Below are 15,292 nucleotides of genomic sequence, written 5' to 3'. Positions count from 1 at the left end.
GTCTTGGGCATCATAACACGTGGCTGCCTTGTGTTGAATTTATGACATCTTGAAGAAATCAAACTTTTCATTCCATACTTTATTATTCTTTTTCCATTCTATATAAAAACAATCTGGATCCCAGAAAGCTAACCAGTTGTGCATATGCTACTCTTTATAAAAAAAAATTCAATTCAACTAGTAGTTGAAAAATAGATTTAAAAAATGTCTAGAACCGCAACATTAAGAAATTATCACCAAATTTCTGAACAGTCACTCTCTCCTTGAAACATGGCCTATATTTGCACCGAACTTTGGTCAAATCAGTACCCATGTTTTTCAGATATGCTGCAAACAAACTGGGCGAAAAATATAACTCACTGATGAGGGTTAAAACTTAAAATGTTAAAACCTTGCTGGTGTATAAATGGCACCGTAAATGTTCTTTTTGTTCTCGTTTTTTGTGAGAATATTTTTCTTACCTGAAGTAGAAGTTGCTGGACAGGTCCACGTTCTGAAAGATCCGCACGTATCTTATGTATCAGAAAAAAGAAATCGACAGATCAAAGTTATTAAGCTTTTATAAGATTAGTCGATGTGCCAACATGATTCTGTAAATTTTGTAGAATTATTAATGTGAAAGCGATGCATGTTGCAGACTCATATAAACCAAACTGTACAACAACTTATCTAAGTAGGTGTATAATTTTTTACTAATCTTACAATTTCCCTTCATTTCATACTTTAAGGGAATGTTGGAAAGTTCATAAAAACTGATTTTCTATTGGAGTTCTACATAAATGCTTCCGTGTTGAATGCTGCTACATTTGCCAAAAAACTTTTAATCTTCACTTTTGACCAAGGGAAGACAAGTTTCAATGGACAAAGAGTCACAAGCTCTTTTAAGACATAGAATACATTCCCTTGCTTTATCTAAGTTAAAGTGATGGCTTTTTGTCATTCAGACATAGGTGCCTTTTACCTCAAACTGTCGGATTCTTAAAAAAATTAGTACCTGGCTTCATCAGGATGTGTTGCTCTGACCGAGTCATTGGGGATGTAGATCATGCTGGTGTCTTCAATTTTGTAGATGGAGTGGCCACCGATGTCGGCCATCTTTCGACGCTTGGTGATCAACACAATGTAGTAACCCTCGAGGAAACGTACAAACCCTGTCGAGAAAAAAATAAAATACTATTTTAAAATCTTTTAGAATAAACCAATCAAAAGCAACTACCCTACTCCACCTTACCACTGACATAACCTGAGATATTCATATGATACCACTGAAAAAAAAAAAAACTCTGAGTAAGCTGATATATAGGTCAACCTTTCTGCTGGCGTCAAACAACTGAGCAACTCAGTTTGTGGAGGTGGATCATCAGTGTTTGGGTGTCATACATCACTAAATTACCTATACACACCAATCCTTGTACTCTTACATAATTAAAATCTGACCCAGAAAGTATCACACAACACAACAATGATTTGCTTTCAGCTTTTGATGAGCTATTTTCTCATCTGTGACATTCAGTACATGATAGATGGTTGTGGGTGATGTCTGTGTTTTTTTAACAGTAAAAGAATATTATTAGTTCATATAAGAGTGTCTGCTAGATATATGCTTTCATTTTAGTGTATTACTGCTCAAGCAAATCTATTGACAGACGAAGTGTCACAAATGCAATTTTGCAACTGATTAGTGCCCCAGTATTAATGTGCTGTAAGCTGACTAGTGAAGGTAAAGAGGTTCATATTATGTTTCCACACAAGAGAGCTGCAAATGCAGGTGCATACAGATGTAAACTCAAGGTTAAATATTTCAGTTTCCTCCTTCATGCTTCCAAAATTTGTCAATCAATGTGCTTTTTTATCAATTGGAACAATATAAGTAAAAGTATAGTTTATGCATCTAATGGACTGTATGTGTGCCACTGCAACAAGTGGTGGCAGTTAAGTTAAATTAGCACTCCACTCACGTTGTTCACGGTAATTTACTAGTGACAGGGAATACTACTCAGCCTGTGAATGGTACGTGTTACGCAGCTCTTAAGAGAGCATTCTTAAATCTAAGAACTTTCTTTTACCAGAAAGCCTGCATTACCATCTGGGGGCATGGAGTTTGAAAGCAGTGGAGGGAGGGTCTAATGCTGCATTCACATCTTATTTAATGGATGGTAGAGATTTCCATGTATACACTAGCAGACAACTCGAGAGGGTTTGAGAGTTTAAAATGTGTGTATTTCTAATACATCACCATGTTATTAAAAAGAGTACTCCACTAATCTAGCACTGCGTTCCTAAACCACTGTCAGACTCATGATGGACAGTTCAAAGATCAAAATCGATGCAGCACAACCAGAGATATCGTCTTTTTTATTCCATGTATTCTTCTTCCTCGTCAAAACCTGATTAGTGGGCAACAGAGATCTGGTAAGCTCACTTTTCTCTATCTCCACATCCCCAGATGTATATCATTTTCAAACTTCAGCCCCAACAATGCTGACTCAAGTGACATCACTTGAGGCAATTTATCAGACTTCACACAGCTCCCCTTGGAGACACAAAAGTGTAGCAGTAGCACTCCCCAACACCGGAAAACAGACATTGATTAAATTTGGGTTTAAATACACTGAACGAAAGACTTTGGCTCACATGAAACAACTATGTTTGTTTGGTTTTGAGGTTGTTACATATAACGTGTCAAGTAGGATCTGGGTGCTACTTACAAGTTGGAAATGGGTAATTACAGTTACTCTGATATGACATGAATGTGACACAATGAAAAATAATTGTGAAGTTGCATTATGGGAAGTGTAGTATCCAGTGTTGTTGGAGGTTGACTCATACTAGGGACTGAAGGTCAATATATCTTAGCCATTTTACAGGTGTTCCTACTCTAACGAACTGTCTGTTACGGACCAATTACACTCCCATTTGCCAAAGACCTGAAGGGTCCACCGAATGCATTGGGAACAATGAAAAACAGTGCGGTGAAAAAATTGATGAGGTTGACTAAATATGAAACTAACAACTAACATTTGACACAGGTCTAAGTCTAACCCTGCTCAGATATACAGTAACCTACATAGCTGCATCACTCTTTTATTCCATGTAACACGGTGACTTTGGCAAATTGCGGCTTGTGTAAAAAGATGGCATTAGCACACAATGGGAAAAAAAAAACATCTCATTGATTTAAGCAGACGTCAAAGTCAGAATCTGTCTGTGTCAGTGTGACCGACCCATCTACATCCTCAACGATGACGCTAAATTATCTTAGATGGGTTACTATTATGCCCTGAAAGGGCCTCGCCAATATTACTTGACAATTGCTAGCATCTTTCTTATCCAGAAATGGTAGTGTAAACCGCCCGATACACACAGAGGATGAACTGGAAAGCAGAAGAGACTGTAAGATAAGTTACAAGACTGTTGTAGTTGTAATGTATTTATAGCCACACTAGCGCCGTTGCTCCATAGATGGCAAGGTCAGTCTGTCAGTCAGCAGGTCCACCACTTTGGTCGAGACAGGAATATCTCACTAGTGGAGATTGCCATGACATTCATGGTCTCCAGAGGAAGAAACCCACTGACTTTAGTGAGCCCCTGACTTTTCCCTAGATGTTAATTTTTGTGGTTTTGTTAAAGCTGTCGTAGGGAAGTCTTTTAAACATTACTTTCTTTGTCATATTTACTAAAATTCTCATTATATCCTGAACGTATTACATAAGACAAATAATCTGTGGAAATATTTTTTGATTCCTCTGGCTCCTCCTTCTGCTCCTAATGCCAATTGCTAGAAACCACTACCCCAGTTCAAAATGACCAATCAGAGCCAGGAGCAGTGTCTGTCACTGCTTGTACACTCGCTTCGCTGCCCCCCCCCCTCGCGCATGTTCTCAGTCAAGCTCAATATCCTCAGCAGTTTGTATCCACAAGTGGCAAAGAGGCATGACAACAAACAGTGGGGAATAACTTTTGAGAGGGACAGTGGTGTAACTAGCTTCTCATCTCGCTGCTAGACATTTTCACAGCTGCCTCTGAAGCCTGGGGTGCTCTGCCCTGGGCTGCAAAGCGTTGAATGAGCTTCTTTGAGAAGATTAGCGAGAGCGGCCGGGTTCTTGGGGAGACTCTCTCTGGGGTGAGTGAACCCACTCGGGCTGAGGTTTTGCAGGGCAACCAGCTCGTTCTTGTGTGTTTGGCGGCGGGGCTTAGCGGAATGGTACGAGCAGCAGAGAGAGCAAGGTTTTACATTGTATGTTCATTTGTTACCAAGTGTTGCTTTAAACTAACTTGGGGAAAATGTTAAACATATAGTTTTGCTAAACATCTGCATGTTAGCATTAAATTGACCACTGAGCTCAAATCAACACGGTGAAGTACAGTATCACAGAGATGCTAGCGTGGCTGTAGACACTAAAACGTATTATACATGTTTTTATGTTAATTGGCTGGTTTGGTCGTGCTGGTAGCAGTGTGACATGACAGAAGGAAAGGTTTGCACAATCTTATCACGTCTGCATTTTAATCAGCGTCATTGTTGGGGAGAAATAGGTGTCATTAGACAGTAACATCTTTGGAAAAAAGTTGGTTCATTGAGGTCAAAGTTTGGTTTCATTTGATTCTAGCTCATTAAAGTGGTATTGGATTGGATTATTTGTTTGAAAAGGGCAGAAATTGAAAATAAATCAAAAAAGCGTTCTTTCGATTTTCTTGTTTTGCAGAAATAAGGAAACATGCATTCTAGCAATTGCCAGATCTTGGATTTCTAAGGGCCCAAAGAATAAAAGTGCTGTTAATTCACTGATGAAATATGCTTGAATAGATAGTGTTTACTAATTACTGTCACATGCATGATTCTTTTGAAGGAGCAATACATGCAGAAATCTACCAAAATCCCAAATGTCCGCAGTTGTTTTCTCACAAAAGCTTTGAAAGACAAATTACATACAATCAGGACAGAGAAGCAAAACACATTACAGGGAAAATATCAAGGATCAATAATGAAGAGTCCTGATTAAATCACCAAGACAGGTTTCTGGGAAAAATTCAAACCCTTTTCTTTTGTGCGTATTAGAACGTATGTTAACACGAAACGTAGGTCTGGACTTGACTGGTCATGCAGCACGTACGTGAAACTCACTGCTTTCTGTCACACCAGTTACTTTCCATACAGCAACTGGGACGTACAGAGTCACCTACAAGTGCTCAGTTACACAAACTTGTCATGTAACAAACATTAGCTTTCATAGACAGAGAGAAAAATTTGATCTGAAAAAAATCAGAGTGACCCGTGTTCCATGTCTTGGGTTAACAAAAGGCCAGAAAAGAGACACTATAAAAGCTTTAAACAAGCTTTATGATTGTACTAAGTTGAAACTAGGTTTGTAGGGCAATGTCCAAAGCACAGGCACAGAGGATGTGAGCTTTTTTCCCTCCAAAATGACAGTGTTGGGCAAGTTACTCAGAAATTGTAATATATTACTAGTAGTTACTTATTGCTACTTAAAGTAATATTATTACTTTACTTATCACTTGATGATAAAAGTAACTAGTTACGTTACTATAGGACTTTCCAGTGTTTCCCACAGAATGACGGGGGCGGTATTCTAATTTTGGACATGTTTGTGCAGAGCGCGCGCACGAGCGAGCGAGCGAGAGAGAGAGCACCAGGAGGTGCTGCACGAATATATGCTCCTCAATCAAATATGATTTTAAATATGCTTAGTAAAAAAAAATTTTTTTTAAATTTGTGGCGGGCAGTGTTGATAATTATCCAAATTATAGGCTAATTATGGGAAACATTGCTAATGGCAGTAGCTACTTACAGCTGTGGAAAGAACACCTCTCTCCCTCATTCTTCTTTCTTCAAGTCAGGTGCCACTGACCTGCCGCACAGTCGTGGATTCACGTCAAGGATGGTGCGTTCAGTAACGAGTAACGCAGCGTTACATGCATTAGTAACTAGTAAGAATATTACTGTTTTAGAAACAGTTTTAGTTACACTACTTAGTTACTGGGAAAAGTAATATTATTACAGTAACGCGTTACTGCCCAACAATGCTCAAGAATGATTGATGTTATTAACAGTTTTTTAATTACATTGCTCACCCTGTTTATTCAACACTAATGGAAATGCTGAAATTAAAAAGTGTTGAATGTCAAGGTTATTTTTAAATAATACAACACAGTTCATTTGTATATTAAAATACAGTGCCTATTTAAAGTATTCATCTCCCTTGGAATTTTTAATAATAATAATAATTATTATTATTATTACATTGAATAAGAGGGGATTTCATGTGGCTTTTCTGACCCAGAAAAGACCCTTTAATGCCCAAATGAAAACAGATCCTGACTAAATGATATGAATTAACAACAATGTAAGATACAATTTTTATAGGCAATGTACATCACAACTAGAGTAATAGGCAACTCTCAACAATATTGTTAAAGTTTCTTTTAACCTGACTTTATCCTTTCTACAGAAGGAAAGGGAAAGTAATTAAAATGTGAAAAAGCTTCTTGCTGCTTCTGAATACACCACTGATGGTCATGATTTGAAACCTGAAAATTGAACATTATAAGCTTTCCAAAGGTAGCAGCAGTGGTAGTAGCATATTGAAGCAAATTACATTATACTGCCAGATGTTCCTTTTATGTTATGGTTTTCCATCTCCAGCACTTAATTTGCAAAACCAGGTCAAACACACACAACTGTGGAACTTAAGAGGAGGTGCATTTTGCTTTCACTGTGCCCCACAATGGTTGTTGCTGTGCCAGTGAGGAAGAGAGTGGAGGGACTGTACTCACCCACAATGCCAAAGGCTGAAACAGCCCTGGACAGGCCAGAGGAACCCTTTTGGCCAATCTTGGTGCGGTTGCCCAGGTCCAGGCGGCCCAGCAACTCCCGAACCTCTTGCTGGTTGTACACATGCTATAGACACACACACACACACACACAAATAAAGCTGTAAGCAGTTTCTGTTACTTTACTTATTTAAGAAAAGCTGCTGCTTATGGGGGACACATTTTCGACTAATAACTTAATTCAGAGCCAGTGAGATTCGTACAATAGAATATATGCAATAAAAAGTAAATGACTAGCAGGCCTTGTTTAATCAATGGCCCCAAATTTTCCACAAAAGACTTTTAGATTGATCCTCAGTGAGGCAATTAAGACACAAAATAGATTTGCTGTTCTTTAAATCCTTTCTGCAATATTGTAATGAATAAACAGTAACGGTGTTTTCTTCATTATTCAGTCGTAAGACAAAATGCAAAAAGACCATCAACCTTTACATGCTATCTACAGCTATCTGCACAGAAAGCTTCTTCATCCAGAAGTAAAGTAATGTACCATACATGCTACAGTACTCGTGTATGAATTTCTTTGTCTCTTTATGGAATTAAATTAGTTCTGCAAAATGCAATAAGCCAAAGAAAGTTAATGAAAAACCAATCATTAAGGGTATTCAGTTCGCTGTATGTTTATTAATCTCAGGAGTTCTCTGCAGCCTTTTATGAGTGCCAGCTTTGCTTACATATGAACTGAGACAAAGTGAATAATGAGGCTACGTTTCCAGCCTTAAACCCGCTCACCTCCACTTCCTCATCACATTCTCAAGCATCCACACTGTGTTTATAAAATACTCCACTATGCCAATCAAATGCAAAGCAAACACGGTTTCCTGAGGTCAGTATAATACCTGCAGGAATGAGAGGGTGGGGTGATGGATATTTAGTCATGGATGTTTCATAATAACAAAACACATCATAATCATAATCACCCACAACAAGAACAAACAAAATCACCCCCCAGCTTATAGATCCTGGTAATGAGCAGTTGGGAAGAAAAGGAGGTATGCTCAGCACTCATCAGCTCAGCTGTCATCCACAATACACTTGGTAGAGGCTGAGTGATTGTACAATTTTACCCCAAGCGTGCTTTACTGTATTACATAAGCACATACATTAGCACTTTACAAACTCTGGTCGAAAGTCTGTACTTACCTTATCGTCTATGATGACCAAGTCTTTCGGTTCTGTGCGGTCAATCTTCAGGACTCTGTGTTTGGTCTGTGCCTGATTGGTCCCCACCAGAAAATACCTCTGGAAACAAACATAAAGGAATGACTGCACTATAACTATGAATAATGACTGCAGAGATGCCCCATGTAGCCTACATACATGCCTCAGGGAATATGTGCACAGTGAAAACACTAGTATTCCTTTCACTTGTGCGATTGCATAACATTTTGTGGATACTTGTTTCAAGCAGAAGAAGCTTTCTAACGGATGACATTCGATTAGCAATTTTAAGGTTTAACACAATAGGATCATGTGTCTTAGAGAAGACATGTTTTCAAATGTCAATAGACGGAGTCTTTGTTATTACAAGCCAGCTTTCTACAGTACAGCCCCATTGTTAAAGTCTCACATTCTTCAGGCCTTTTTTTCTTATAATGTGCAACAATTTCTCTCCACAATGAGCCCTCCAAGTAGAAATGAATGCATCAGAAGCCAGTGATATTATAGACAAAGGGAAAACAAGGAAGTCATCAAACAGCTTTGGAAGTAATAGGGAAGAAAGAACTCCTGTCCCTTCACACTATCTATGAAAGCACTGTCAGACACACAAACAAAATTCTGAAGGACCCTTCACACATCAAATATTCCTAAGATTCATTATTTACCTTCAGGTAGACATTATAGAGCTAGCAAAATGTAAAAGCAACCACTTTAAGCTTTCTTCCCTCCCAACTTCTATAACACAACACAACAAACAACCAGCTCTATCGTTACTTATGTAGTGTCTCATAAGTGAGGAGGCACTGTTGCATTTTAGTTATAAATAAGTAAAATAATTCAGCATTTAGCTGACGCTTTTATCCAAAGCGACTTACAACTGTTATATATGTCAGAGGTTGCACGGCTCTGGAGCAATTTGTGGTTAAGTGTCTTGCTCTGGGACACATTGGTAGATGTTACAGAAGGAATCGAACCCAGGTCTCACACACCAAAGGCATGTGGCTTATCCACTACCCAGTCACATTATTATCTATGCATTATGAATTATGGATTTTAGGATTTAATTCCTCATTTCTATAAGGTCTATGTATTCATATATTTCATCTCACAAGGCATGTGCAAGATTTCATGAATGCTTTTTATTTTTTGGTTGCACGCAATTCATTAATGTGCCTTTGGTGTACCACTGTTTGTATTGTACTAGCTGACTGAAGCTCTGTGTAGCACTACTGCCCAAGCCAAATTTCCCCTCAGGGACAATAACAATTATCTGATCTTATGTAATCGTATATGAGAATATACACTGGATTTAAGGGTAGCCACAGTCCAGAGCACATGTGGCCACAGCACAAGGTTACATTGTAATATGTTCCTTATTAAGATCTGTGTCTTCCTGGTATGACTTTTCTTTCAAGTAATTTTTTTCACACTGGGTTGCGAAATGGTTTGGATTTCATGTCCACCAAGGAGCGTTAAATTGGAACATCTTGTATCAGTGCAGTCCGCAATCATTAGAGCCATTTTGTCCTGTTCCACACATCCAAGTATCCGATCTATGAAGCCATCCGCTGTTTAGTAAAGGCGGACCATTCAATAACAGATTATGATAACTTAACTGTGACAAATGTTCTTCTGCCTTACTGTCCAAATGGTTGTAACTAATGATGAGAGCCATCAAACGCCACGTTATAGCACACCTTCAGCTTAACACTGGTGCAATTTCAGTAGTTTAACAAATTGAGAGAAAATGCATTGGCAAAACAAACCACATGCAATTAGGAAAATAGGAAAGAAGGATGCACAATAACGTCTCTGTCAACTGCCTGTCAAGTCGGGCAAATTGTTCTGACTGTCTTGACAATCATGCAAACCCATAATAGTATGGAGGTCATGCAAAAACAAAGTAGACTTGTGTATATTCAAATTTGGACAACCGTGGGAGTGTTTCCTTCCTTGCCCATGCACTGTGAAGCAACCAACACATATTATTCAGTCTCAAAAAGATCTCCCATCCACACACTGCCAATTCTATTAAAGCTTGTGTTGACCAGTGCACCGAAATGAGGGGAATACCAGAAAACAAGATTCTTATGGTCATCACAGATAAAAGGGAGCAACATGGTTGCTGTATTCAGACCAGAGAAAGAAGATCCTAGCTCTTCCAGTAATTCAGAAGAGGATGAGAGGAGTGAGGGAGAATATGAGAATGAGATTGAGGAGGAGGCAAGGTAAGACCATAATGGTAATGGCCCATATTAAAATAATTATGAAGTCCTCTGTTCTCAGGTATGGAAGTATAGATGCGCGGAGTAGACACCCTGTTTTGTTCACACATTACAGTGGGTCGTCAACATGATGTCTCTTGGAAAAGGTGAAAGCAGATGTCAAAGAGTGTCACAGGTCTTCAGTCCAGCCAGCTCTGTGGACTTACCCTCATTAAAGACTGTATGACAAGATGGTCCTGCACATTTCAGATGGTTTCACACTTTCTTCAAGTGAAGGATTCTGTGGCCCAAGTTGAAGATGAGATAAGTTGGGATTGACTCCTGCCAAGTGAATGGATCAAGATCTCTTGCGGCCCTTTGCTAAGCATTCAAAAATCACTTTAAAGTGATACGCTGTCTCTGTCTTTGATTGCGCCAGCCTATCTGGACTTGATCACTCACCACTCCAATTTCTCTCTGGGATCATCACAGAGACCTGCATGGTCTGGCAGACAAAATCAAAGTTATCCTGGAACAATGCTTCAGCTGCTTCCTAATTCCAAGTTCTCTCCACTTGCAGCTGCTGCTTGTTTTCTTGACCCAACAGCTGCTGGAGATGCTCTAATTGAAAACACAGATGATGGATCCAGGAACTATTGATGAAGCAGAAAAATGTGTCCTCAGTGCAACAATATCAACAAAACAGGGGGAGGATGAGTTGGATAAAGATGATCGGGAAGCATAATTGAAGGACGTTAAAGAGGCGCCACCCTCAAAGCAGCCGCGATTTGGGTTTTTGTCCAAAAAGTAGGCATCCTCCACACTGTCAAACCCACCCATGGCCAACAGTGCTCAACAGGAGATGAGGAAACACAAAGAGGAGTTTTCATTGGAGAAGATCTTACGCTGCAGAGAGACAAACTGGAGGACGCTGGAGTAGACCTTCACCTCTCAGCCTGGATCCTGGACTACCTCACCAGCAGACCACAGTTCGTGAGGATTAAGGACTGTCAGTCTTACAAGGTGGTGTGCAGCACTGCGGTTCCACAAGGAACAATGTTGGCACCCTTCCTTTTCACCTTCAACACCTCAGACTGCTTCCTCTAGAAGTTCTCTGATGACTCTGCCGTCGTTGGTCTTATCTCTGATGGGGATGACAGAGTGTACAGAGAACTGAATCCGGACTTTGTGGACTGGTGCAATCTAAACCACCTCCTTATCAATGCAGCAAAGACTAAGGAGCTGGTGGTGGATTTCCGCAGGAGTAAGCATGTCTCCACGGTACCTGTGAACATTCAGGGGGTGGACATTGAGACTGTGGACTCCAACAGGTATCTTGGTTTCCAGGTTAACAATAAACTGGACTGTAAAGACATTGTTAACGCCCTTTACAAGAAGGGCCAGAAGAGACTGTTCCTGCTCAAGAGACTAAGGTCTTTTGGAGTGCAGGGTACACTCCTGAGGACTTTATATGACTCTGTGGTGGCGTCAGCCATCTTCATTGGGGTGGTATGCTGGAGTAGCAGCATTACAATGGCAGACAGGAAGAGGCTAAACAAACTGGTTCTGTCCTGGGATGCTCACTTGAGCCAGTAGGGGTGGTGGGTGAGAGGAGAGTGAGAGCCAAGCTCTCATCCATGTTGGAGACCTCGTCCCGCCCCCTTCATGCATCACTAACATCACTGAGCAGCTCCTTCAGTGGCAGGCTGATACACCCACGCCTTCTCTTCCTGCAGCCATGAGACTTTATAACCAGCACTGTTAAGCATTAAACAGTAACAACAACTCAGAGACTGAGTGAAAATCTATGCACATTGTCACTTTGCCTTGTTAATATTGGAATTTGTTTTTATCTGTTTTAAAATCTCAAGGAAAAGCATGCCAACATTCATATAGTCACTTGCAGTGTTTCATATTTGGTAATTTGTTTTATAGGTGTAAAAACATTTTTAATTATAGAATTGTATACTTTATTTTTGATACTGTTAGTAATATGTTCAATGTCACTTATCACTTTATTTTATTCCATGCTATCCACTTGCTGCTGTAATGTTGAAATTTCTCACCTGTGAGACAAATAAAGGCTTATCTTATCTCTTGAGAAAATTCTAGACAAGACTAAAATGTGACTTTAAACCAACTACAATTTTCACTAAGCAACTACGGAAAAAAAAAAATACATTTAAATTTTTTGTCAAAATGAACACTGTACATTAACCGTACTGTAAATTAACACTCGCTTGCTGCCATCTAGTGTCTGCTGTCATGTAATCACAATCCTACAGGAGGTCTCCAGTCTTCTCCACTCGTTTGTTTACGTGCAACTGGATTTTTCCCCCTCATCTTGTTCTTACAAACAGCACTTTGTCTATGTAGAATGAACTAATCATAGACTGTATGAAGGTACCTAATTTACCAGGAAGCATCAGGAGAGCCAAAAAGTAACTTTAACATGACAGAGATGTGTCATTTCATTAAAAAAAATTTGGCTTGGCAAATTGCAAGTGTAACATATGAACAGAGATATCAGACGTTTGGGGAAAGCACGATGAGACAGCGATATTAACAGCATAAAGGTCATGGCAGACTTACGGCTCTGGTTTCATACAGAATCATCCTCTGGATTCCGCTGATGATACCTGCTGCCTGAGGCATTTTTATCTCTGTAGCCTGCCAACAGTCACAATCCAGAAGAGGCAACAGAAGAGCTGCAAAGCAAACAAAACACAATACTGGACCATACAAAACACAAAACAGACATGCTATACGTAGTTAATCCTGATACTTATAGCAACTATGTGCATCGTATTTTAGCCATCAGCATTTCCAAGCTAGTAGTGTTACTCACCATTAATTTAGCTAGCTTGCTAAGTTAGCCACAAATCTTCTCCGGGGATGATAATGTGCATCTCCGCTGGCAGTCAAAATGACTTCTTTGGACTTCTTTTAAACATTAATTTGGTCTGACCTGACCAAGTGTTGATGGCTACCGCATAGGAGAATGCTGCATGAATTTGTTTTAGTCAGGTGACTGTCACGATGTCAACTGATACGATGCCTCAGAGAGTCAAAAAGCTCGAAGGCCTATAAAAATGCGATTCATAATAGTCGCATTCGGTGTTTGTGTTTGCCACTTGTCTTATCACTCGCAGACACGGCAATAGGTGTTTATTGCTGTTTATAACTTAGAATACACACACCTCTTACCGTGGCAAACCTACTGTAAAGCCATACAGTACCTAGCGATAGCATTAGCTAACTACAATGTGGAAAGCCAACCCCCATTAGTTTGTTAGTCGCTATGGTAACCGTATTCGGTGCCTAGGATAGCTAGCGTAAGATTACGTCAAGCTAGATAACCTCACTTAGTTAATGCTAGTTAACTTACGACGGGGAATAAAGGATACAGGAATGCCCCAAATAAATAGTAAGTAAACTTCTGTTGAATTATGACAGCAATTAACTGTGGCTAATTAACATTTGTATCGGTATTTTGAGAACTTAACTTAACTTAATAGTTAAGGTCCTCAGATAATGAAAAAAAAACGTTACTGTCTTTCACTTTTATGTCTCTGACTTTTAATCCCCCCTGTGTTCCCATATTCAAAACAGACCGTTTGGTGGACAACCTAATAGAAGATGAAGCTGAGAAAGAGAGTCTTCTTGCCAGACCAACCTGCTTCATCATAGTTGGAAGACCGGTAATTTCTCTGTGAGACTTTAGTATCAAATCAAGTCATACATGTTTAAACTATAACAATGTAGCGTAAGGTTAACACTGAACATTGCTGGGTCCCCCAAACACTAGAATTTGCCCCCCTAATACCTTCCATGTCATAATGCGCCATGTGACTCCATATTCATTTTGTGGCATTCTTTGTGGCAGGGTGTTGGCAAATCCACTTTGGCCAAAAAAGTTGCAGAGTCCTGGAAGTGTATTTTAATTGATGGTAAGTACACTTGCTGTATTCCTGGTCTTTGTCCTAACATAATTCAGATATTTCTCATCAGCTTTTTATAATATTTCAGACACAGATCTGCTCAACACACACATTAAAAATAAAACAAAGCAAGGCATAGAGGTGAGTATCATTTCATGTCATAGGACAGAAAGGTTAACTGTCCGTTTTATATATGATGCGTTTTCCATAGCCTATATGTATTATTTATGGTCAGTGAATTGCTTTCTCTGACCATTTTAGCTCTTGAATATCTTATATGGGGGGAGAAGTATACCAGAAGACATGGTTCTCCAGCTGATTCTTGCCAGGCTTAACTCACCAGATGTGGAGCACTATGGTAAATTGTGTAGCTCAAAGTTTATTTTATTGGCTTCAGAACAGTAATCATATATGCAGATTGCACAGCAACCTGTCATTAAAAAGACAACTATGAGAGCGCAGCCAATGCTTGTACTTGATAATACATGTGCTGTAAAACAGGATATGTACTGAGCTGCCTGCCATTCATGTCAGAAGAGTGTCTGAAGATCCCTGAGCAGATTGAGCTGATCAAAAACCTCAAGCTAACACCTGATTTCATCATCAACATCAAGGTAACCCACATGTCTTGTATTTAAAGTTGTGCATTACATCAAGCAGCAATTGATTCATTGTTTTTAAGCAATATTTTTTTCTTTTTAAATGAACCTTTTAAACATTTGCATGTTGAAAGTTCATATTCTGACAAAGATTTGTAAATGCGAGATTGGTTTGATGATGAATTTGACACTCCCATCTTTAAACAGTGTGCAGACAAGGACCTGGTCTATAGACTGTCAGGTCTGAAGCAGCACCCAGAGACGGGGCAGCTGTACAACAGGGATCGGTGGAAGCGTGAAAAGGTGTTTAACAAGAAGAAGGAGAACAAGGATGAGGAAATGGAGGATGAAGAGGAGCAGGTATGGCTCAAGGGAAAACACCTCTTGCCACGAGGTTTACCCTTTCCTGTCTTTGGTGTTAGTAGTTTGTTTTTTATTGTATTCCAGTGATTAATAGAAGATTATTATTTTCTGCATTCCTGCATTTCATTATGTTGCATTATTTAGAGACAGTAAAACTGCTTTCATTCTAATT

The 15,292-nt window shown here is 39.4% G+C and overlaps 2 protein-coding genes across 3 annotated transcripts in view; one reads left to right on the top strand and one right to left on the bottom strand.

Annotated features, from left to right (window-relative positions):
• The window catches only part of fig4a (FIG4 phosphoinositide 5-phosphatase a), a 64,290-nt gene extending 51,069 nt beyond the window's left edge, over positions 1–13,221 (bottom strand). The window contains exons 1-6 of the mRNA XM_038726760.1: positions 13,066–13,221; positions 12,810–12,925; positions 7,996–8,094; positions 6,796–6,919; positions 995–1,151; positions 462–512 (exon numbers count right to left, since the gene is read on the bottom strand). Coding sequence (XP_038582688.1) covers positions 462–512; positions 995–1,151; positions 6,796–6,919; positions 7,996–8,094; positions 12,810–12,872 — 494 coding nt within the window. The 5' untranslated portion in view covers positions 12,873–12,925; positions 13,066–13,221. The remainder of the gene's footprint in view (positions 1–461; positions 513–994; positions 1,152–6,795; positions 6,920–7,995; positions 8,095–12,809; positions 12,926–13,065) is intronic.
• Positions 13,222–13,317: 96 nt separating this feature from the next.
• Positions 13,318–15,117, top strand: LOC119908856 (adenylate kinase 9-like; the record flags this gene model as incomplete). Of its 2 annotated transcripts, none has more annotated exon segments than XM_038726762.1 (7): positions 13,318–13,644; positions 13,830–13,918; positions 14,104–14,167; positions 14,247–14,299; positions 14,420–14,516; positions 14,693–14,772; positions 14,965–15,117. In XM_038726762.1, coding segments are annotated over 7 exon segments (591 nt in total), but the record flags the coding sequence as incomplete, so codon positions are not given.
• Positions 15,118–15,292: the final 175 nt, after the last annotated feature.

Source organism: Micropterus salmoides, unplaced genomic scaffold (assembly GCF_014851395.1).
Source record: "Micropterus salmoides isolate LMB-PRFRI ecotype aquatic unplaced genomic scaffold, ASM1485139v1 Ms_hic_scaffold_18, whole genome shotgun sequence".
Taxonomy (NCBI): Eukaryota; Metazoa; Chordata; class Actinopteri; order Centrarchiformes; family Centrarchidae; genus Micropterus; species Micropterus salmoides.
This window is presented reverse-complemented; position numbering and strand designations above follow the sequence as displayed.